The 24,919-nt window shown below is 38.1% G+C and overlaps 1 protein-coding gene across 2 annotated transcripts in view; it reads right to left on the reverse strand.

Annotated features, from left to right (window-relative positions):
* Window positions 1-10,634: 10,634 nt before the first annotated feature.
* The window catches only part of HGF (hepatocyte growth factor), an 89,636-nt gene continuing 75,351 nt past the window's right edge, over window positions 10,635-24,919 (reverse strand). For both annotated transcript variants that reach the window (XM_072147260.1, XM_072147259.1), the window contains exons 14-18: window positions 20,923-20,997; window positions 20,097-20,240; window positions 17,634-17,740; window positions 16,554-16,699; window positions 10,635-12,687 (exon numbers count right to left, since the gene is read on the reverse strand). In XM_072147260.1, the coding sequence (XP_072003361.1) occupies window positions 12,517-12,687; window positions 16,554-16,699; window positions 17,634-17,740; window positions 20,097-20,240; window positions 20,923-20,997 (643 nt within the window). In that variant the 3' untranslated portion in view covers window positions 10,635-12,516. The remainder of the gene's footprint in view (window positions 12,688-16,553; window positions 16,700-17,633; window positions 17,741-20,096; window positions 20,241-20,922; window positions 20,998-24,919) is intronic.

Here is a 24,919-nt window from a genome sequence, read left to right on the forward strand (position 1 = left end):
TTAACTTTGTCGCCACCCTGCTGTGTAATCCACAAAATATACTAGCAAACTTTTATCATTTACCAATATTATTTCAGCGCTTCTTGCGCATCTGTTTACATTCCCCTCACCCGCCATATCCTAAACTTATAAGAACGCTACTACACTTGATCTTATACAAAAGGTTCTTAGAAGTGCTGTTTGGGGAGTAGCCTAGAGACAGGGGCTTGGATTGGCGAAAGCTCGCCTGGCAGCGGAGCGCCAGCTCCATCCCAAGATCCAACTAACATAGTTTTAACTGCAGCACCTTTAATCTACTACTAGTTCACTGCCTCCATACATGGTCCCCTTATCAAACGAGCTGTGTCAGGCAGAATTTTGGGTTGTTTTCATGGCTTCCACATCAAACTTGTTAACTTTGTCGCCACCCTGCTGTGTAATCCACAAAATATACTGGCAAACTTTTATCATTTACCGATATTATTTGAGCGCTTCTTGCTCACCTCCTTTGGTTCCTCTCTGCCACCCATTGGTTTTAAGCCTGAGTCCATTTGGGGTATGTTGCCAAGACACTCTCTAGCCTGCCGCTGCTGCCGCTGCCTCTACATGCCGTCCCCTATAGTGTCAGGGTCAATTATTGGATATTTTAGATGCTATCTAGCTTCATTCTGTCACTCTGTCATGGCCATGCTGTTGCCCATAATTTTGGCATAATGGTGCGTTTAAGCAGCCTCAGAGGCATCCATGCATGCTGCCCCTGCTTTTTCCTGTCCATTTCCGTGGTGTTTCCATCCTTTTCTGAGGTTTCCAGGTGTTTGGCCAAGCTTCCCTGTGCAGAGCCTTGGTCCCCTTGAAAAATGCTCGAGTCTCCCATTGACTTCAATGGGGCTCGTTATTCGAGACGAGCACTCGAGCATCGGGAAAAGTTCGTCTCGAATAACGAGTACCCAAGCATTTTAGTGCTCGCTCATCTCTAATTACAACACATACATTTGGACATAAAAATGCCCAGAGTTCATTATTAATTAAAATGTAAGGTCCACCCCCCCCCCGTAATGTCCCCACAGACCCTTGTAATACCCCCCATAATATTCTTTGCAATGTAAAAAATTAAAAATACTTACCTCTCTCTCACCTGTCTTCCTGTCACCTCTTCTTCTCCTCGTGCAGGACAAGACATGGTGACATTCTCATCTGCATTTCCTGCTTCCAGCATCTGTATGGAGCTGCTTGAAATAGGGAACCCAATGTTATGACATCACCATGTCTCATGCTCTCTCTAGTAGAGCATGCAGCTCACAGGTCCATACTAGTTTTGGTGATTCGAGCAGCTGCCCAAGTCACCCATGTGAACAGATATTCTGCCCTGGTTGGGTGCCCTGGACAGTCGCCCACTCTGACCACCCATTTCACTGACCCTGAATCCACATTCATTTAACTAAAAAACATAAGCTACATTTACTATTTTCTCATTAAAAGGTAATTGGACATCTGGAACTTTTTCAACAACCTTGAAATTCCTTGGAGCAGTAAATCTTTCAAATAACTATTTTCACTAAATCACATGTTAGGACAAGGCCCATGTTTCATAAGAAAAGTTCAGGTCTGGTGCACTAGCCGGTATTATTGACTAGATTTAAACCGGATGAGAGATGACTTGTTTGATTATTTGTGTTAACACTTGGAGTTATTATAGTCCCTCAGCTGATTCTGTGACTTAGGATAAATAGTAATGTGTCTAGGATAGTATATGCTGAAATATTGTTATTGAACATATTCCTGAGTTACTGGATGTGCATGCCAATACAAATGTACTCTACTGGAAATTTGATGTCCTAAACTAGATTTATCCTATAATGTATGAACAATGACACTGGGCAGATTCATATCTCATTCAGTCATACAACAACCAGTTGATATTGTTAATATATTATACTCCTGCTTGCTTAAAAGGCTATTCCCACAAAGATATCATCCTTAAATATACTCAGGATAACAAAATAACAAATTATCTAATTCAACACATTATCATAATTCACAGATATAATTACACTTGTCTCTATCAGTCCTGGTGTTTCCAATTTCTGTTTCCCAGGGATCCAACTTGAAAACTTCTGACTATGGTTGGGCAGGGCAGATTCTTCTCATGAATAGCTTCTCCTGGCTGCACACTGCAATGTACTCTGCATCCAGCCCCTCCCCCCTCCATTACAAGACAACATATACAAGACTACATATACATTGGTATACGTCACTGACTTTCCCAGAATGTGGGGGAAGTAGTGAACATCAGCAGCAGCCAATGATGGGTGGTGTTTGAACTCAGGGTGTGTCAAGAAAAGAGTTGCAAGAGGGCGCGGGGCCTCTAAGGAAAGGGGTGTGTCTGTCAACACATTCCATTAACTTTGAAGGAAACAAAGGTCCCCTCCTGTACATAACCCCCTCACATATGTTTGTGCCAATAACAACTTTACTGACGATGTATACAGCTACAGATACCCACAGGAAAAATCCCTACTTTTTACCTCCAGTGATTGCAGGTGACACGTCCTCCATCTTTTCCATTAGGCCCAACATCACCACATCTTATGTTTCTCTTAGGGAACTTATTTCCCTAATTCTTGGTTCCCTGGCAGTATTATCCTGCTACTGCCCCTAACAAGCTCCCCCAAATACTGTAAGTCTGTGTTCACACATTTGTCTTGTAGTTAACCAACACCAGGTGCTTGTTACCCATCACATGTTAATTACTATAAGCGCAAATCAAATCAGATCAAATCAAGGCCTGTCCTAGTGCCACGTGTGAACATACCCCAAAAAATGTGCCCATTACCCCTAGTAAAGTCCCCCACACAGCCCCCCAGTAATGTCCTCCACACAGCCCCCCAGTAAGTAGCTTGTAGGGGCTATAATATTTATACAGCCTAGAGCCCATGGCAGCCTTAATCTGCCCCTGGAGTGGGGGCTGAGTGAGAATCTTGAAGGTAGGGGGAGTGCAGAATTTTGGGACTTCCTACGGGTTTTAATAAAAATAATTCCTTTATTTATATAGCACACAGATTCCACAGCACTAAGGGGAATCGAGACCAGGAGTGTTTTGAGCAAGTAAAGGAATAAAGTTTGGGCAAGATTGTGATCAGTTCCTACATTTTTTATAAAACTAGTCAAGTTTAGCAATTTAGTGTGTTTTCTGTTGTTTCCTGCTTTTCCCCAACTTCATGGTTGGGCAGTAGTTGTATGCAGAGGACTGACCTGCGGAGCCTTCTTCACAAATCCTGGTACTAATTGCGGGGGTGATTTAAATGCTGGTGGCTCATGGGCACAGCCTTCTTGGGCTGGATAGTCATGAAATTCCTCATATACTGCAATACAGTAATATTGCAGTAAATGTAAGGATGAATTAAACCCCCTAAAATTCATGTACTTGAACACCCAAAACACTGCTCTTTTGCCATTTTGCAACACATAAAAAATGTCCTTTTACACAGCTCTGTATATAAATTTGGTATCTCTGTGATTATACTGACCCAAAGAATAAAGGGGAGGTGTCATTTGAAGCACACAGTGGAAGCTTTAAAAACGATATCCAAAAGAAAATGATGCTTTTTTTCTGTCAATTTCACCATATTTGGAATTTTTCCCAGAACATAAAATACCATCAATAAGAAGTACAATTTGATTTACAGAAAACAAACCCTTCTACAGTTCTGTACACAGAAAAAGAAAAAAAAGTTACAGGTTTTTGAAAGTGGCAAGTTAAAAGTGGAAATGCAAAAACAAAAAAGGGCTGTATCGTTAAGGTTAAAGCAGATATGATAATGATGAGGGCAACAATATTTACATTGTTCCCAAAGAAGGGATAATTTCTCTGTTAGCATTTTTTTCTTTTATAGCAAATTCTCTTTCACTTTCCATGATCCAGCACTCGTCTATTCCTTTAATGTAATTTAAAGTAGATTGCTTTTAAAAGCTTTTGCTTCTTTTAGTTAAAAAAATCCCACATTTCACATTTATAACAAACAGTAGATTGTGGACCTAATGTGACATCCAACTGGTTTAATTTTGGGCCCCCATTAAGGGTGTTATCCTTGGAACCCTCAGATATTCACCCTTATTGGATAAAATTTTCCTTCCATCTGCTCCACGCTGTTCCAATCAGACAGAGCAGAATTGGACCTAGAACTACTAAATGAATTCCATGAATTCCAGAAGCTTATTATTATTAATGCAGACTAGGTCTTCTGTATAAGATTGCCTTCATACTCATTAGGGTATTAAATCACGCACAGGAAATGAGCATGAATATGTATGATTCTCTGTACACCGCTTTTGTATCACTGCTCATAAATCCATAGCTAAATAACAAATTCTAATTGCATGATATTTAGCATCTCAGACTCCAATTAAGTTCTTCAGAGAATGCACATATAAAGACATAATTCAAACCATTCATATTAAGAACTAAAAAGAAACAGCCCACAAGGAGTCTGCCAATGTTACCAGGACTGGCTCAACATAAACAGAGCAACACAGCATATTCCTCTGGGATAAGACAATGTTTGAAAAAATATTAGAAATTCTTGGTGTGGAAATTCTTGATGTGTAAAATATAATAAATATAGAGCAGTAGAATGTTGACGTAAATGGAACCTGTCAGCGCTAGTAACAGTAAGCCAACTACAGGTCCTCATGGACCCTATATCATCTTAGTCCCTGGTCGCTATTAAAAATACTAACATATTATAACTAAGGATGCATCAGACTCATCTCTGGTTCTTCACTGAACTGAGAGCAATCTTCTTGGTGCTATAAGGTGATTTGAAGCACTAAATATTGAGTCCATGAAGGTCTTTGGGTTGTTTAGTGTCCCATATTATCCTGAACAGAAATCTTTAGCCCCTTTATGCCTATGTCTTATTTTTGAGTTTCATTCTTTTTTACTTCCCCCCTTTCAAAAGCTATGGCGTTTTATTTTTCTGTTTTGTAGACTTGTTTTTTTTGTAACACATGGTAAAGTACTTACTAGTGCCACCACTTATTATCCCATGCAATGTACTGGGAAGTTGGAAAAATAAAAGTTTTCATGTATAGTAAAATGGCAAAAAAGGGCTGATTCTGATGTCACATTTCCTTACAGGGTTCACTGCCAGGAATAATATTTTTTTTATTTTGATAGATCAGGCATTTTGGTATTCAGCGATACCTAAAAAATGTATGTCTGTTTGGTACTTTAATCCTAGGGGTCTGATTGCTCATGCCATATACTGTGATACTTATTCTGCCAGATTGGTATAGAAGTCTTGGGGGAGAGGCGGAAGAATGTTTGCCGTGATTACTATAGTTTTCAGCTGATGCTCTGTAACTTTGTTTTCTGGGATCTTGGGAGAGAACAGGTTATTAGCTATATTTTCTCCACAGCCTTGTAAGAAAAAGCAAGAAAAATGTGTTCCCACGAATGGCTGTTGTCTAAATTGGGTTGCATCTTGCATTTAAATCTGTTTCTGAAAATCTGCATGCAGCTGTATGTACTCATGAAGATTGCTATACCAATTGTTACTTCACATTTACTATGCATTAACTTGTTTAATTGGCTCATGTAAATAAGCAGCATGTTTATTGGTCACTGTTGCTCATTCTGGAATTGCTATAATGTTGTTTCCTAAATGAGTAGCCCCCTTAGGCCCGTTCTACACTTGCGAGTGTGATGCGATGAACTCGCATCACACTCGCAACGCGTGCTGCCGAGATCTCCCAGCCTGAACGCGGCAAACCGGGACTGAACTCGCTAGTGTAGAACAGGCCTTAATTGTTAAAACTTTTGTATGGCGACTAGAGTAGAACACAAAAGGATAGCCATTGTGAAATAATTATATTTCACACACTTTTTATATTAAAATAGTTTATTAAAATGAAAAATGTAAAGATTACAAAAATACAAATATTATTACAAATAAGAGATTGTACATTTTTACACCATTTACATTATACAAATTTTTACCACAGAGAGATCAATGAATAAAAATTTTACTTTATTTAAGTCTAAGAAAAATCAATAAAAGGGTTGTCCAACTTCTGAAAATATTGTCTGGATTTAAAAAAATAAATAAATAAAAAATAAACCTAAATCTTCTCAGAGATAACAGATTTCCAGTCAGACTGGTAACTGCTAAGGTCACTCAGTGATGTACCTTTTGTTTATAGGACATTGTTGAGGCCAGTGAGTGATAAAAATGAATCATCGCCTTAAGGAACACGGAAAAGGTGATTTTTTTTAGGCTATTTCTAGGACTAATACAAGTATTCAGGGAAATTTTTAGTAACCCTTTTATTGTTGATGATATGAAAAAAAGAAATAGTTATAAGAATCGTAATACTGCAAAATATTGGTACCATTGGTTTAAACATACAATATCCAAAGGAATATAATGTTACATTTAGTCAGAACTGTTTAATCAGTTCATTAGACCTACTGTACAGACACAGAACATTTCACACATAAGACAACATAAAACAAAGTGTGGTTGAAGAATCATTATGATCAAATATACAATGGGATAATGTCAGTAAGGAATTGCTCTCAATGGGGTTGATCCCACTTAGGAAGTTATCCCCAATTCTATCAGGAGAACGTTGATATCAGATGACCCAATAGAACTGAATGAGCGAAAGTACATGCTCGGCCTGCTACTCTGCCCTTTAGTGTGAATGGAAATCCTGTTATTCTTCCTGAGGGGTCCCATTCTCATGATCAGTGGGGGTCCCAGATGTCAGACCATCACTGATTAGGAAGCTATCCCCAATCCTGTGCATTGGGGATAGGTTCCTGATAAGGGATAGTTTCCTAAGTTGGGACAATCCCTTTAAATATAGGCAACCATTAAAGGACCAATGTCCTCATATATATGTGTTTTCATGGTATTGCCAACACATTATGGTGCTGCGCAACAGATGTAATTGTAACCTTACCTTTGTTATATTGGCTTTTTACAATGTATTCCTGTTGCATTGTAATTTATTTTTCCTTTACTTGTGGTACCAGTATATACATTTTTACATCTAATATTTATATTATTTATATTATCATCACTACACAGAATGGTATCTATCTATAGCTGACATTCTCTTGCATAGCAGGAGAAGCCTTATTAAATATTCAGCTTTTTTAAAAAAAATTGCTATATACATAATACTGCCAAAAAACTAATAAGTGATCTAAATTTAGTTTTAATATAAAAAAGGCTGACAAATGCTGCATACGTACGTAAGTAACATGTTGTTGTTATACTTCACCTTTGCTACTATGTTTGCTATACAATATTTAATAACATAAGCACATAAGTGTATTTATATATTAAATTCCGTTGGCCTTAGTACTGTGCTCTTTGGTAATATTGTGGAAACCTAAATTGTTATGCAGTATAGAGCTATAATAGTTAATAGCATTTCTTTGATAACTATTATATATACAGTGTTATTGTTTAGCAGCAAGATTTTGCTATTAAAGGGTTTCTATGGAGTATATGTATCTTAAAGGAAATCTATCAGCGAAATAAAGCATGATAACCAGGGACACATACTCATTGAACCAGGCACAGTGACTCTGGTAAATTTCTTTAATTTGTTGTCCATGGCCTTCTTCCTTCTAGAATAAAATTGCTCTGAAGGTTGGCATTACGAGTCCCCATTGCTATGGCTTCAGAGGCAGTTACACTGTCTTCCCCTACCCCCTGCTCCTTTATCACTTCTACCTCTCTCTGCCTGCTGTAATCTCACACAGCGAGAGTGGGGAAGTTCTCCTGAACAGTCTAACAGCCAGTGAAGCTACAGCACAGAGAAACTCTGCTAAGACCTCCGAGAGCCCTTCTTAATTATCAGCATAATTATAAAGTTGATTTTAGAAGGAAGGAGGCCATGAATTAAGAATATAAGAAGATTACCAAAGTCTCTCTGCCTGGATCTATAAGTAAGTGTCCCTGGTTTATCATGCTTGATTTTCATGGTAGAAGTTTGTAGAAGTTTTGTGCTCCTGCTATTTTGTCTGCTTTCATGCTTGTCAGATGTAATGTGGATCTTAGATTTTCCATCCTGCTACATATGGTATTTGAGGACTTAAGGCATGTATTGATTTTGCTGCTTTTAAAAAAAAAATCACAAAAAAGTAGCAAATTGCCTTAAAACCAGTTCCTTAACCTGGCGGGAGCAGGTATGGTTTTGCACAAAAATTTGCAATTCCTTAAAACGGTGCAGTGATAATTTAGGCAACACTGAAGAAACCACAAAGCAAAAAAGGCTCAAATAGGTCCAAAAAAGTCACAGAGGTAGAAGAATAAAACAAAACAAATAAAAGATACATGTGTCCCATTAGTTAAATTTGATTTTCCCTAGTAACTAGAATTTCAATAAAAACACGTCATAATATATGTTCCATTAAAGTGGCCAAAGCTCTGTTTTTATTAAAGTAGAGCTTTACTTTCCTTGCATGTGCAAACCTCCAACAAGTCATCCACTGTAGTACTTATTGCATTCCACTAAACAAGAGGATGTGGCTTAGATGGAAAGAGGCGCAACTTAGTATAAACATGGTGCTGTTCTAAATTGTGAGAGAGTTAAGGATAAAGCTAAGCACAGTCATTCAGCTGTTTCCATATCCATCATTATTTTGTCCTGCAGTAAATTCCAGTGGCTAAATACAAAGCAATGACACTCCATAGCAATACAATTAGAACAATTTGATTTTCAGCAGTATAAAGAATTGGATGTATAATGTTATATGTTGTATAATCTACTTAACATCTTATTCGTCTAAGTTTTGGACCATGCTAGATCAATTCCTTTGGGGTGGACAGTGGGCATGTGCACTTTTTAACTCTAGTAGACAGCTAGTAGATAAAATATTAAACTTTTATAACAAACCTCAATATTTCGGCAAGGGGAATTCTTGAGAATGTAATTTTTCTAAATGCTGTAAGGGTTTAAGATAACAGAACATCTTTTGTGACCAACTTATTTTTCATAGATTGTCACTTGCACCATTTCCTTCTAATTGTTCGCACTGAAATGCATATTCCAGTAGAGAGGATGGAGTGACATTCAAAAGCAAATCCTTATCTTGTCAGCAACGTTCAAACAATTTACCAGCCTGATGAAAGTGAAACCTTTATCCAATTTACAAATCATCAAAATAATATACCCAGGTAATGGTTGGGCACCTCTCAATTATGGCACCAAGTGGCGCAGGAAACGTGCTATAATTTTCAGTGGGATGTAAGTTCGCGGTGCTAGGGATTAATGAATTGGCACACGTCCAGAAATAGTCTTACCTAACTCCTCATTCATGATAGTAAAATAGAACTCCCTAGACCTGCTTTTTGCCACTCTTAGTTTATACCCAAAATTATGGCAAAAACATGTCAGTAAAGTAGAAGCGCTGGAAAAGGTGTCGGATTCCCAAGCAGTGGCAAAATTTTGCGCCCAGAAAAAGATGTTGTGAGTGTCGAAAAAGCACCAACATTGTAACTCTGACAATTCATAAATAAGGTGCAACAGGCGCAGCAAGGGAAAAAAATAGTTTTTCGAATGAAAGTCAATGGAATGATGTCTTATGAAGTGGAATGATGTCTTATGATTTAAGATTACTATAGAGATGGCAAAAATAATATATATGAATATATTGTAATTGCTTTGATTTTAATTCTAGGAGTTACTTACTTCTATTCATTATATTTTTTTGGTGTTAAGAAGTATATAAAAAAATGTTCAAAACAGTCCCCAAAACAATGTTTAAAATTAGACAGTTAGGATTTCAGGAATTATGTTGCTGTTGAAGATCAAGATTGATTGTGACTTGTAGTCTCAACATGTCTGAAATAATATTGCATCATTTTAATATGTGTGCATTTCCTAACACGTATTTCATCACAAACCCAATGTTTTGCACATGTGTTTGCTGCTAAACAGAACAAGATAGCAAGATGGCACTTTACTAAAAATGTTTGAGATTATTTCTATGGGGATCATTTATCTTTAGTCTGGAAATCTGTGTCTTTTTATTTATTTTTTGGGGGGGGACCTTGGCTTTGGGTCTATTTGATTTCATCAAGATGATGTTAAATCCGAGTCGGTTTATTTTTGGAGACTTTATTTGCCATCTCTTTTAATTGGAGTATTTTGCACAAAATATTACAACTTTTTAAAACAGTGGATTCCAAAGATAAATCAGACCTTTGCTGAGAGGTGAAAAAGTTGCATAAAAATTAGCAAATTCCCCAATGTGCCCCAAAAATTTACAAAAAAAAATGACAAAGAGAAAAATTTGATAATATCCTCGTATATGTCTAAATTGTTCAGTGGTAATTCAATTGTTAAAAAAATCTTACTAGTTTGCACATTACTTTCAAATGCTTAATGTACCGATTCTACTGATGCTCCATTACACGTCGTTTCGAGCGCTCAATGATGTTCCAGACTCCCGATATATAGGATTGATATCGGATTTTATTGATTAAAAGATCAATATCACAACGCGTTTCGGTCCGGTACTCGGACCTTCGTCATGGATTACCTGACGAAGGTCCGAGTACCAGACCGAAATGCGTTGTGATATTGATCTTTTAATCAATAAAATCCGATATCAATCCTATATATCGGGAGTCTGGAACATCATTGAGCGCTCGAATCGACGTGTAACGGAGCATCAGTAGAATCGGTACATTGAGATACCTTCCCCGGGTGACCCTGGAACACGGAGGACGGGAGAATCATACACGCTGAGCAGCCAGATATCCGTGACTCAAACCCCATATTGCTGTATACTGATCATCGATCAGGTGAGAGTCCCATTGGACAAAGAATTTTTTTTATATCAAATATCATCGCGTAATGCACTAGGAGAGCGCTCCTTTTTGTTTTCTCTCTGTCTCTACACTATTCACTTTGGAGGAAGTTTGCAGATCGTGCATTACTCACTCCAATCCCAGGTTTCTATATTTCAAATGCTTAAGTCACCGGGGTGGAAGGAGAATTCAGCGGCATTCACAACAATTTGGGGTCATTTGATAATTTAAAATCTTATTACTAATTTCAATATGTAAATTAAAATGTTTTTGGAACTTTCTGACTCCTGAAGTTTCATAAGTATTCAGGATCACAGGGTGTGAGAACTCTTCTGCACCTTCTCTTGGCTAGGAACCGCAACAGGGCTTGATGTTCTGCAGAAGACTTTATGAATGACAGTTCAGCAGCCTCTTTAACCTGGAAGTATGGCTCAGGGGCCAACTGGTTCAGATTGCTGAACTACTCCATAGATATCCAGTCACTCTTTTTATAACTGCAAGTTTTATACACTTGTTCCAGTAACAATTGACTTTGTCTTTCTGCCTCCATATGATATTCTGGAATACTCTGCTGTAATCTTGCTTTGATTGTAACCCTTTTTCCTGAATGTTACTACTGTTCTATTCTTAGGATTTTGCACCTCAGAGCCATATTGGTTTGTGTGGTTTGCCTTGATGTCTCCCTTATCTGTTAATTGTCTTTCTCTACTATGCACTTATCCAGGGTAGAGACTATTACCCAGTTGTTGCATTTAGTTTAGTGCAGGGCTGACAAGTAGGTAGGGAAGTTGTTGGGAGCTCAGAGCCCTCCATACTTCTTCCCTATCTTGATACAGGGTCAGTCTATTCATTATATAAGAAACCTAAATAAATTCAAATGGTCTGGTAACCCATTAAAATCATTATTGAGACATTGTTACACACTGGTTTAATGACAATGAAAAGTGTTTAAGGTATTGTCTTCATCTAAAATATCAATTCATAATGCAATCTAGAGAACATGTTGATCCATGGAGGTTGCTAATGTCTTAATGCCAGATACCAACTTCAAAGATTTTTTTGGATCCACACAATACCTCTATGGGAAGTATATTGGTGGCATATATTTTTACATTTTAATGTTATGGCTGGAAAGTTAAAATTTGCAAATACTTTTGATTTCATTCTTAATTAACTAATTAAGTCTTTGTTTCTGAAACTAAACCAAACTTTAGTCATGAAATAAAATCAATACAGATATTTATGACCCTGTGGCGATTTTTGGGTGGACATCATATAGTAGTAGAAGTTGAAGTAGAAGGTTTAGAGTAGATGATGAGGATTTCTGAATTGATCTATAGAGAAAAGTATAAATTTGATGGTGACAAGGATATATGGAGTTTTGTATTTATAACTATTAGTTGATGTATATGTCTACCACAAGTTAAAAATAAATAAAAGAATGACACTTAGTGTAACATTTTAGGTCTGATAATAAACTTATCAATGAAAGCAGCATAAAAGTCTGTCTAACTACATATCTTCCTATTGTTCATACAAAAGTTGTTCAAGTATACTCAGGAAATTTGTCACCCTATCAACCAAATATCTCAGCTATGAAAGAACATGACAATAAATTAATTGTAAAGAACAATAAGCACAACTTGATTATCAAGTAAAGCTTAAGGAATCATAATTACTTTTATCATAGTGATAATTGTATTGTCTATGGAGATTTGTAGGTCAGGATAATCTTGTGTATCCACTTTGCATAAAAAGCCACTCTAACAAAAATGACTGGTCTGTTCTGGGCAGCACAACCACGTCCTGGGATAATCACTCCTTGTACAAAATCAGTCCTGTTCTCCGAACAGACAAGAGGGCCTCCGTAATCCCGCTAAAGAAAGACAAAGCATAAGAGAAGCAAATAAATATAACAAGCTCTGTGTTACTATATACATTTTAGATTCTATTTCCTCTATGGTCTATGAATATAAGCTTTTCCTCATTACAGTTAACACATAAGTGCCTGTGACACCAAAACGTTTGTAAATTGTACTTACCTAAAAGCATTTCAAGCTCATATATAGATATATATATATATATATATACACTCACCGGCCACTTTATTAGGTACACCTGTCCAACTGCTCGTTAACACTTAATTTCTAATCAGCCAATCACATGGCGGCAACATTTATGCATGTAGACATGGTCAAGACAATCTCCTGCAGTTCAAACTGAGCATCAGTATGGGGAAGAAAGGTGATTTGAGTGCCTTTGAACGTGGCATGGTTGTTGGTGCCAGAACGGCTGGTCTGAGTATTTCAGAAACTGCTGATCTACTGGGATTTTCACGCACAACCATCTCTAGGGTTTACAGAGAATGGTCCGAAAAAGAAAAAACATCCAGTGAGCGGCAGTTCTGTGGGCGGAATTGCCTTGTTGATGCCAGAGGTCAGGGGAGAATGGGCAGACTGGTTCGAGCTGATAGAAAGGCAACAGTGACTCAAATCGCCACCCGTTACAACCAAGGTAGGCAGAAGAGCATCTCTGAACGCACAGTACGTCGAACTTTGAGGCAGATGGGCTACAGCAGCAGAAGACCACACTGGGTGCCACTCCTTTCAGCTAAGAACAGGAAACTGAGGATACAATTTGCACAAGCTCATCAAAATTGGGCAGTAGAAGATTGGAAAAACGTTGCCTAGTCTGATGAGTCTCGATTTCTGCTGCGACATTCGGATGGTAGGGTCAGAATTTGGCGTCAACAACATGAAAGCATGGATCCATCCTGCCTTGTATCAACGGTTCAGGCTGGTGGTGTCATGGTGTGGGGAATATTTTCTTGGCACTCTTTGGGCCTATTGGAACCAATTGAGCATTGTTGCAACGCCACAGCCTACCTGAGTATTGTTGCTGACCATGTCCAGCCCTTTATGACCACAATGTACCCAACATCTGATGGCTACTTTCAGCAGGATAATGCGCCATGTCATAAAGCTGGAATCATCTCAGACTGGTTTCTTGAACATGACAATAACTGACAGTTCACTGTACTCAAATGGCCTCCACAGTCACCAGATCTCAATCCAATAGAGCATCTTTGGGGTGTGGTGGAACGGGAGATTCGCATCATGGATGTGCAGCTGACAAATCTGGGGCAACTGTGTGATGCCATCATGTCAATATGGACCAAAATCTCTGAGGAATGCTTCCAGCACCAATGCCACGAAGAATTGAGGCAGTTCTGAGGGCAAAAGGGGGTCCAACCCATTACTAGCATGGTGTACCTAATAAAGTGGCCGGTGAGTGTATATATATATATATATATATATTTTTTTTTTTTTGAGTGTCCTAAAAGCCATCCAGAAAACTATTCCTCCAGTGCTGTACTCTCTACAACAGGGGTCCCCAAACTACGGCCCACGGACCATTTCTATCCGGCCCCAGTCATCATTGGTGCTCTTGGAGTGGCAGCGCCGGCCCCCTGGTTCCGGATTTATTGGTTGGGGGCACCTGGGCTGGTACACAAAATAGAGCCAATGATTAGGCTCTTGCTGGGGCCTCCGGCGGGCCACAGCCTCCGGTAGACGGGCAGGGGCCTCTGTCCGTCCAGAGAGGAAGCTCCTGCCCGTCACTGTACAGTGCTTGATGCGGCCGGAAACGGCCGCTCAAGCACTGTTACTGGAGCGATGTGGCCGAAAGACAACCCTGGCGCACATCGCTCCATGAACTAGGCTGCGCGGCCGCATAATGACATCATCACGCGGTCGCCCACCCCTTCCTGTCTGCCGGCAAGAAGAAAAAAGACACGGGAGCCAGAAGAAGCCAGAGGTAAGAGTAGGATTATTTATTTATTATAGAGCAGTAAAAACATTGTGCCTCCATGGGGCCCAACATATAAAACAATTCATTATGGGAGCAAATGAAATAATTCATTGTGGGAGGCAGCATATGTAATAATTAATGATGGTGGGAGGAAGCATATGTAATAATTAATGATGGCAGGGGGAAGCATATGTAATAATTAATGATGGTGGGGGAAGCATATGTAATAATTAATGATGGTAGGGGGAAGCATATGTAATAATTAATGATGGTGGGGGAAGCATATGTAATAATTATTGGTGGGAGGCAGCATAGGAAATAATTAATTATGAGGGGCTGTCTAGTAATTAATAGGGTGGGGGGAGGGAAGCATATTCAATAATTAATGGAGAGAGGTCCCAGTATATTAAATAATTAATTAACCCAATAATTAATTCATTGGGCCAACATATAAAAAAGTTCACAAGGGGGTGCAGTATATTAAATAATTAATTGAGGGGGGAGCCAGTGTATTACGGATGCGGTCACATGTACCGCTAATTATTTTTAAACTGTCTGAGAGGGACAGTGAACTGCCCCCTATGTAAAAAGTTTGGGGACCCCTGCTCTACAAGCTGACAAAGCTAGGTGCGAAACGTGCATTGGGGTGCCGGACAGTGTGATCTTTTTTGACACTACAAAATGGTCAGTCGTTGGTATTGATTGGTTTCTTCCTTTTTCATGGACTAGGCTTCTTTCAGGATTGTTAATCCTCATCACTCGTTGTTGTGCTTACGGTGCTCATTTTGTCTTCTGGACAATGGGTTCTGATTTGATGTGGTTATAATATAGATCCCTAGCACCACACACGTGTGCTATAGATTATAATATTGTCTGCATTTATACGTCTATCTGATATCATATAGCCAGCGTCCATTTATATCTATTGTTGTACTATTTCCACTGTCTTGATACATGGGTATTTGTATTGTGTTATATGTATCATTTTCACAGCCCAAATATTGAATTTTCCTCATATTGTGCATTGTCTTGTCACACTGTCCATGTTCATTGTGTGTTTTGATATTGTGTTTTTAATAGGGTATTTTTATGCTATTTGGTGTATGGATTTAATATAAATGTTACGACTGGTTATTATTATTATAGTATTCACTGAAGTTATTGATACACGTAGGGGTTGTGCTTTATTCTTCAATAATGTCATTTAATAATCCTAGAGGTGTGATGTGAGTTAATAGTTGAACCAGCAAGTCTTTTCTAAAAGGAGTGGACTGCTCACTACAAACAGTGCCATTTTTATATTATTACATCTAGTCAGTGAAATATATGAAGCTGTTTTGCCAGAGCCCAGAATTACCGTCACAGCTGTCTGTGCAACGTATGGAATAGAGGGGTCCATTTATAGACTTGAACACCTCTGCAAATGTTTACGGTACAAGGTGCATGATACTGGGTACAAAAGGGAGGGTCTTGTGTATTTGCATTTCTTTCTTTCTTCTTCTTAGCATAACTAGCTTTTATATTTGCATGCAACCATACCTCATGCTTAGGTGGTTGTTATCACTTCAGACATTCATTCCCTATCACATAAAATAAACAGATTTGTAGGCTGCAAGTCCCCCAGACCTACCCCATGGAAAATGTGCCAATGATTAATTTATCTTCCCTTACCTCTTAAAGTATAAAAAAACATTTTTGGGATACTGTATGGAGTTCTTTTACTTTTCTTACACTTAACTTTACATATGTTTATAGTGCTATCATATTTTGCAGCACTTGATTTACATGAAATCTTAATAGTACAGAGAAATAAAATGTAGCTTTTCATACAAGTACACAATGAAATTGATAAATTGACACGATAAATATACAATCCAACAAAAAATACAAGTGCAGTGGAATTTTCAAAATAAATGTTTCTCCGTGCCTTACCTCACAGGGAGCAATGTTGGCAGTTTCATTAATTGCACAAATTTCAGATTCATTGACTGTAATCCTCCCCTTGTGATACTCGCTGCATTTTTCATTTCCTACAATAACCATTTTTCCATAATGAAGCTGGCCGTCGTAATTGTTTGCTAAGAAATAACAATTTTATTAGTTATTTTGCATAAAATATACTTAATACACCAATTACTTATGCCATATGTCATTTTACACTATTCAGCTTAGAAATCTGATGAAAGTGTTTTGCTCTCATAAAAACAACCTGAAACAGTGGTGCCATGTAGATTTATGCTGACTTTTACTGGAAACAAAATGTCCTACATCAATATTGCAGATGATAAGATGCCTTTCTTCCTTATTCAAGCAGTTTGTGTAAAGCAGCTTCCTGTCCCCATACCCTCTGACAGCTGAGCACTAAAGGAAACTAATAAAACATCTAATGACTTTGTAATCTCCTTTCAGTCTATTCTCCTTAGACCAGTGTGCTTGGGCCGCTAAGATGATGCACAAACTGTGGTGAATGGGCGGATCATTTCCTATGGACATCAACGGATGATTGCAGAAAAAAGACAAAGAGTATATTTAAAGGAAACCTACCACTTGATGTGGCAGGTTTCAGAAGAAAACACCGAGCACCAGCTCAGGCTGAGCTGGTGCCGGTGCTTATTTTTGTTAGTGTTTTAAACCGCGGTATCGCGGCGCAGGGAGGTACGCGCTCGGCGCTTACCATGCGCGCGGCTCTCCTTCACTTCCTATGTAGCCGCGCGCACGGTCGCGCACATGGTAAGCGCCGAGCGCGCACCTCCCTGCGCCGGCTATACAGTTTAAAAAGTGTTTTAAACCACGATACCGCGGTTTAAAACACTAACAAAAATAAGCACCGGCACCAGCTCAGCCTGAGCTGGTGCTCGGTGTTTTCTTCTGAAACCTGCCACTTCAAGTGGTAGGTTTCCTTTAAAAGTTTACTATTATCCTCCACCCTATTCATTTCAGAAATAAAAAAAAGTTTCTTTCAGTATACTTTATTAGTACCTTATATTCAAGTATCAAGTAAAAATATCTTACTTCCAGTGTGCCCCCATCCATACACAGCACATACTGTTTTTTCTGGAATTGTACATCCATAATTTGGTAATTTGATGAATGCAACATATTCATTAAGCACCGCTGATCTGTTGAAATAACAAAATTAAAGTTAATTAAGAACAAATAACTAGATCTACAATTCCTATATCTGATGTTTTTGCATTAACAGTAATATTTATCTACAAGTGTTTCAACTTACATTCAACGAGGTAAATGGAAACCTTAAAATCTTTATGTGTAAAAAAATATTCAAGGACAATTTCACAGTCAAACATCAAGTATTGATAGGATCCTGTCGGTAATCATTTGTTTATTTTAGTGTACTTTGTTACTATTTAAGGCATTGTATTTATGTATACATAAATACCGATTTGACATGCTTTGTGCAGCACTGCATAATCTGTGTGCGCTATATAAATAGAATTATTATTATTATTATTATTTATTATTATAAGTAAACTGTTACACACCACATGTGCTATTTTAAACAATTCCACATTCCAGCAATTTAAGAATTTTCTTTGTTCTCTATAATGAGAATTATAGGCAAAGCAACTATAGGAACAACAATTGGGAAAGAGTGTTTCTATGAACGCATCTACCCAATAATTTGCAGATAAGGAGTATGAGGAAATGGGTCTTTACATCTACAATGAGCTGTTTTAATAGCTTTATACTTATACTATCTCTACTTCATTTTACCTTTGATTTTGAAATTGTCCCTTTAGCGTGTCACTGCCTAGCATTCCAAGTGACTGAAATATACATTTCCTATGAGTAACTCATATCCTTTGCAGCTGAAGTAGGTTCTATGTAGTAGAACACAAATCATTGCTGCTAAGGTACAGGGTGAGTCACTATCCATTTTAGGACCTACAGCTTGCTTTGGTCTCTTATTAAAAACACATGTTCTCTACTCTATATAATATAGAAGCATTTCATTCTGCTGTCTCCTGTTTGGAATATTGAAATAAAAAAAATTGAGATTTAACAACTTTCTCTATTTTAATTACATTACATTTATTTTAATTACATTTTAAGGAAATGTAAGCCTTACATAAGTAAGATATCAAATAAAAACTATATTCCAGGTTATGTTCCAGGTTAGGTGGCAACTTAATGGGGGTCATTTACTAAGGGCCCTATTCGCGTTTTCCCGACTTGTTACCCGAATATTTCCGATTTGTGCCGATTGTACCTGAATTGCCCCGGGATTTTGGCACACGCGATTGGAATGTGGCGCATGGGCACCGGCCTGCACGCGAAGGAAATCGGGGGGCGTGTCCGAACGAAAACCCGACGGATTCGGAAAAACCGCCGCATTTAAAAAAGGAAATTGTGTCGCGGAGCTTGCACTCACCTTCATCCAGGATAGGATCGTGAACTTCAGTGCATTTCAGGGAACTTCAGCGCAGCAGCGCCACCTGGTGGACGTCGGAGGAACTGCCTTGATGAATTCCGGCCTGACCCGAATCCAGCGCAGAGAACACGCCGCTGGATCGCGAACGGACCGGGTAAGTAAATCTGCCCCAATGAATTTGGTAATCTGAAGTGTAATATTTATCATGGATGTGGTATTACCGTATGTACTTGTGTGTAAGCCTGACCTTGGCTTATACATGAGTCAATTTAAAAAAAAATGTAATACTCACCCTACGGTGCTTGGATCCCGGCGGCGGCTCCTGATCGCGAACCCAATGTTAAGCACATTAAAAAAATAAACTTCATACTCACCTTCTGCCGATACTCACCCCTGATCCTCGGCACCTGCTCCCGATCCTCGGCCGTGGCTCTCCAATCTCGGCGGAAGCTTCTGTCTTCTTTCCTCTCTTGCCGGCGGAGTCGTGTCCATGCCATCTCCCCACCAGCACACAATATGATGTGGCGGTGTCTCCGCTGATGATGTCAACAGCAGCGACACCGCCGCATCATAGTGAGCGGGGAGATCGCATGGACGCTGGCTGGCTGTATACCATTTGGGGCTGGCTGTATAACACTTGGGGCTGGCTGTATAACACTTGGGGTTGGCTGTATAACACTTGGGGTTGGCTGTATACCACATGGGGCTGGCTGTCTACTACAGGGGGCTGGCTCTATTCCTCTTTGGGCTGGCTGTATACTATTTGGGGCTGGCTGGCTGTATTCTATATGGGGCAGGCTGTATACTACATGGGGCTGGCTGTATACTACATGGGGCTGGCTGTATACTACTTGTGGCTGGCTGTATACTACTTGGTGCTGGCTGTATAATACTTGGGGCTGGCTGTATACTACACCCTCGGGTTATACTCGAGTCAATTGGTTTTCCCAGTTTTTGGTGGTAAAATTAGGGGTCTCGGCTTATACTCAGGTCGGCTTATACTTGAGTATACAAATATACCGTATATACTCGAGAATATACAGTAATTGGCTCTTGCAAAAACTTTAACATACATAACTTACCTGGAAAGTTTTAAAAGAACAAGGTTTGATCCCTTTGGTCCATGTACCAGCTGTGAAATATTGAAAACTTGTCTGTGTTCCTGTGTCCTGCTGTAGATATTGTGGATCCCAAGCCAAGCTTCATAGTCTTTTAGGTCAACATCTCTATATAAAGTAAAAATTACTCTGTCAATGTGACCTATAATAAACCTTATTTTTGAAATAATGCTTTTTATAGCTGCAAGAAGCTTATACATGTGACCAATGGACTACAGGCTACCTACCTACCTACAGGCTACCATGATTTAATGCTCTGTCATTAATTTGGACACGGACTGCATTACATGGACAGCAATATATTCTTTGGGGAAATGCCTAGATTCTTTTTCTTTATAAATGGTTCTAAAGCAGATGAATGGACTTGAATCTGTGGCAAATGTTCTTTAAATTAGTCGATATTCTTATCCAGATTTTAATTAGTAAACATAACAAATATACCACAGGGTCTATGGACTATTGTAACAAATGTCCCAAAAAAAATTAAATAAAAAATAGCTTGAACATGTCTTGCATCACATGTATGCCTTTTTGTTTTGGACAATAATTATGTCTAAGTAAAGGAATATTAAATACCCAGCATGAGCAACTTTGATAATGTTTTGCACATGAACTTGTTTTGATACTATGATCAGTAAATCTAGAAAATAATTACACATCCATGTTATAAACTTACTAAGGAAAAATACACTAATTAGTTTTGTTAATTGTTACATTGTCTCTTGTCATTGTCAAGTATAGAGTATTTTTTCTCACTTTTTGGTTAAATTAAAAAACATTGCATATTTACCCAGATAGAAAACACTGACTGGCTGTAAGAACCCATTTTTCATTTACAAGGGATCCTCCACATTTATGTCCATTCCTGTGAAAAGAGCCAAGGTAAAATGGGAACAATGAGATCACAGGTCTAAAAAGGAGAGCAGCTTGTGCGCTTATTTTTCAGGGTTTTATTTGACATTTAAGTTATGGGAGTGTTGAGGAGGTTATCATTTATGTGACATGTCATGGATGCTATCCAAGAATGTAAATGTTATGTGATCACAAAAGCATTTTGTTTCAGTTCACCTCTGGCTAACATGAGATTTGTTGCTTTTACACCAGTACTAGATTCTAAAAGGGCAGCCATTAAAGGAAGGGGTTAGCTTTACACAGTAAGTCCATATCACACAGATGTTAAAAACTTCAGAGAGACAGACTGGGTAAATCCCAGACTAATTTACGGCTGATCTTTATTGCAAGGGAAAGACAGCAGGATAATATAAATGCTTGTTTGTTTTTTCTTGTTTCTTTGCTTTTTTTGTTTCCTGTAGGTCTGTTTTTCAAGAGAGGAATCAAACATCTGGTTAAATTAAGCAAATCTGATTCACTTATGCCCTGTTCTAATCTTTAATAGCTCAAAGCAAAGTATGTATTAGTCAGTCAGCTCACTTGCCAATACTCTATAAATGTAGTCGCTGCCTACACATATAACCAAACGCTAATACAACCACTGGTGTGTATTTGTTTTATAAGCTCAGTGGAGGGGGAAGACTATAAAATCAGAAGTCTGAGAGAGGGGGCGGCAAGCCTACTATTTTACATGTCAGGACATGCCATGAGTTATAATAACTTTGGTTTATTCTGTGAAGTGCATTGCATTCTTGTTTTACAAAAGGCAGCTACAAAGAACATGTCTTATGTGAACAAAGAGACTTCATGCTGAGCACAATTATGTACATCTTATTAGATATTTGAAAATTAGGAGAAGAATGGTATAAGGCACCTTCATGTTCACTCTGATACAAAGAGAGAATATGGACCAGTTACTCTATGATAATTATCACCTTGTGTTCGGATGATAAGAAAATGTTTTTAATGAGAATTGTTATTATATATTATGCCTATATCATATACCGTTTCACCAAGATGCAACAAAAAAAAAAACAGCATTAAAATGGAGGGATGTAGAACATACATTAGGGGCACCAATCAAGAACATGGCATAAAACATTTCAATATGAGAAATGTTTATTATTGTCTTTGTCCCTCTAATACTCAGGAATAATGCACAAAATTATCTCACAGTACTGCATTGAGATACTGCAAACAGTGATGTCACAGTGTGTCTTTCTGAAAACATGAGGGAATGTCATCAATGGAGGCTGGGCAGAGATTCCATGATCTGACAGATTTGTAAGTCTTATAAAAAATATAGTTATATAGTTGGAATGTATGCAATAGCATTCTGGACAATCAATAGAGAAGAGTATTTCTACCCATCACTATAACAAAATATTTAATTAAAAGTCTCAGAAGACGTTAATGTCATGGTTTACAAGGAAGCAAGAAAATTTATTCAGATCCATTGGGGAGTTTTCTAAATTTGTGAAAACACTGTGAAGGGATAGTAGTAGTTGTGGTTGCAATGATGATGTTCTCCATAGAGTTCTATTGTTATCCTGTCTAGTTTGTAATCTGATTTTAATTTTTCAGAGCAATAATGAAAGATCATTAGACAGTACACAGAGTATTTTAGCAGACCTATTAAGCATGACGTATAGCCTAGAGGTTACATTGAAATTCCTTATTTAACTTTTACAATATTTAAATGCTGTTTGGTATTTACTTATGCATTCTTATAAATACTTTATTATGACATAATAAAGGTAGCCTGCAACTTCGAAAGGTTTTCCATTTGGATTTTGAGCTGTGTTAACCCCTTCCCGCCGCAGCCCTTTTTCTGCGTAACAAATTACACTTCAAAATGGTAATATTTTATATTCCATGCCGTGTACTGGGAAGCGGGAAAAAAATTCCAAATGCAGTGAAACTGGTAAAAAAAACGCATTTGTGCCGTATTCTTGTGGGCTTGGATTTTACGGATTTCACTGTGCGCCCCAAATGACATGTCTACTTTATTCCTTGGGTCGGTACGATTACAGGGATACCAAATTTGTATAGGTTTTATAATGTTTTCATACATTTAAAAAAATTAAAACCTCCTGTACAAAAATTTTTTGGGGGATTTTGCCATCTTCTGGCGCTAATAACTTTTTCATACTTTGGTATATGGAGCTGTGGGTGGTGCCAGTTTTTGCGGATTTTGATTAAGTTTACAATGTTATTTTTAGGACTGTACGATCTTTTGATCACTTTTTATAGAATTTTAAATTTTTTTAAAAATGGCAAAAAAGTGCCATTTTCGACTTTGAGCGCAATTTTCCGTTACGGGGTCTAACGCAGTGAAAAACGTTATCATATTTTGATAGATCGGGCATTTTTGGACGCGGTGATACCTGTGTTTATGATTTTTACTGTTTATTTATAATTATATCAGTTCTAGGGAAAGGGGAGTGATTTGAATTTTTAGGTTTTTTTATTATAATTTTTTTTTTTAATTTTTAATTTTTTAATTTTTACTATTTTTCAGTACTTTACTACTAGGGTACTTTAACCCTAGGGTGTCTGTACAATCCTATCATATACAGCCATACTACAGTATGGCAGTATATGGGGATTTTGCTACTCATATATTACAATGTGCTGATAGCACATAGTAATGCATGGGTTAACCCGAAGTAGCTTCAGGTCTTCGTGAGACCCGAAGCTACCATGTCGATGGATCGCCGCTTCCCGATGACGTCACGGGGAGTGACGAAGGGGTTAAACAGAATAAATTTTTAGACGGATTGGGGCACATTTACTAAGGGCCATGCACAAGTTTTTGTCAGACTTCTAGTGCAAACTGCTGGCACTGGTATTTAAGAAGTGTTTGCACCACAAATGTGTTGGACATGACCCTTTTGTGTTTCTGCTACACGACACAAATTTCTGCACTGAAGGTCCATTTCTGTGCTTAGTTGGACCGAGTGCCAGATTTTTGTTCAATAAACTTTATTGAAATTAGCAAATGACAAGGTTCAACCGAGTGCCAGATTTAACACGCAAAGTCCAACAGAATTGTGTTGCATGCCCTATGTTAAAGGTGCATCAAAAAAAAAAAGTTGCTGCACTCTGTCACTACTGTGCAAAGGGCACCAGATTCATGCACTGTTCTTAGTAAATGTGCCCCATTGTTTTTTAAATGTACCGTATATTGCTAATAATATAATTTCCAGAAATTTTCATTTACATTTTTTTGGTAAGACTTTTTCCAGACTAACAGCATAATAAAAACTATAGGAGGGGGGGGGGGGGGAGGGCACGTGGGGTTATAGTCAGTCTACTATTTACAGTACAGTGGCAATTTCATAAAGCCCATGGTATTTTAAAGGGAATCTACCAGTAGTTAGAAGAAATAAAAGTAGCCAACATTGCTGTTATGCGTTCCCCTAACAGACTTTAAGTTTCTGTACAGTACAATCCACATATAGCACATTACAATGAGTACATTTAGTAATATATACAAAATGATCTGAGTTGCAGATGAAACACCTGTTTATATGAAAGATCTGATTGTTAGAAGATGAAAATTGTATAGTAACTTAAATGTATTCACATAAACTGCATCTCAGACCCCCACACTTATGGCTACCTATTGTATGTAACCAAGTTGGTTTCTTCCTATAAAATATCTGTATATTTCTGGCATTATATTTTAGTTTAGTTGAAAGGGGAGGGGAATGGGATAAGCAGTGGATGAGATAACCCTTCCTCTTTTCTAGAGCAAGATTCCAGGAAAGGTTTCACCCATTTTATTCTGACATAAACCGCTAAATAAAAGTCTAAGTTATAGTTATATAGGTATTACCGTATTTTCCGGGCCATTAGGCGCACCGGAATATAAGGCGCATTAGTCCGATGTG

This window comes from Engystomops pustulosus, chromosome 4, assembly GCF_040894005.1.
Source record: "Engystomops pustulosus chromosome 4, aEngPut4.maternal, whole genome shotgun sequence".
Classification (NCBI taxonomy): domain Eukaryota; kingdom Metazoa; phylum Chordata; class Amphibia; order Anura; family Leptodactylidae; genus Engystomops; species Engystomops pustulosus.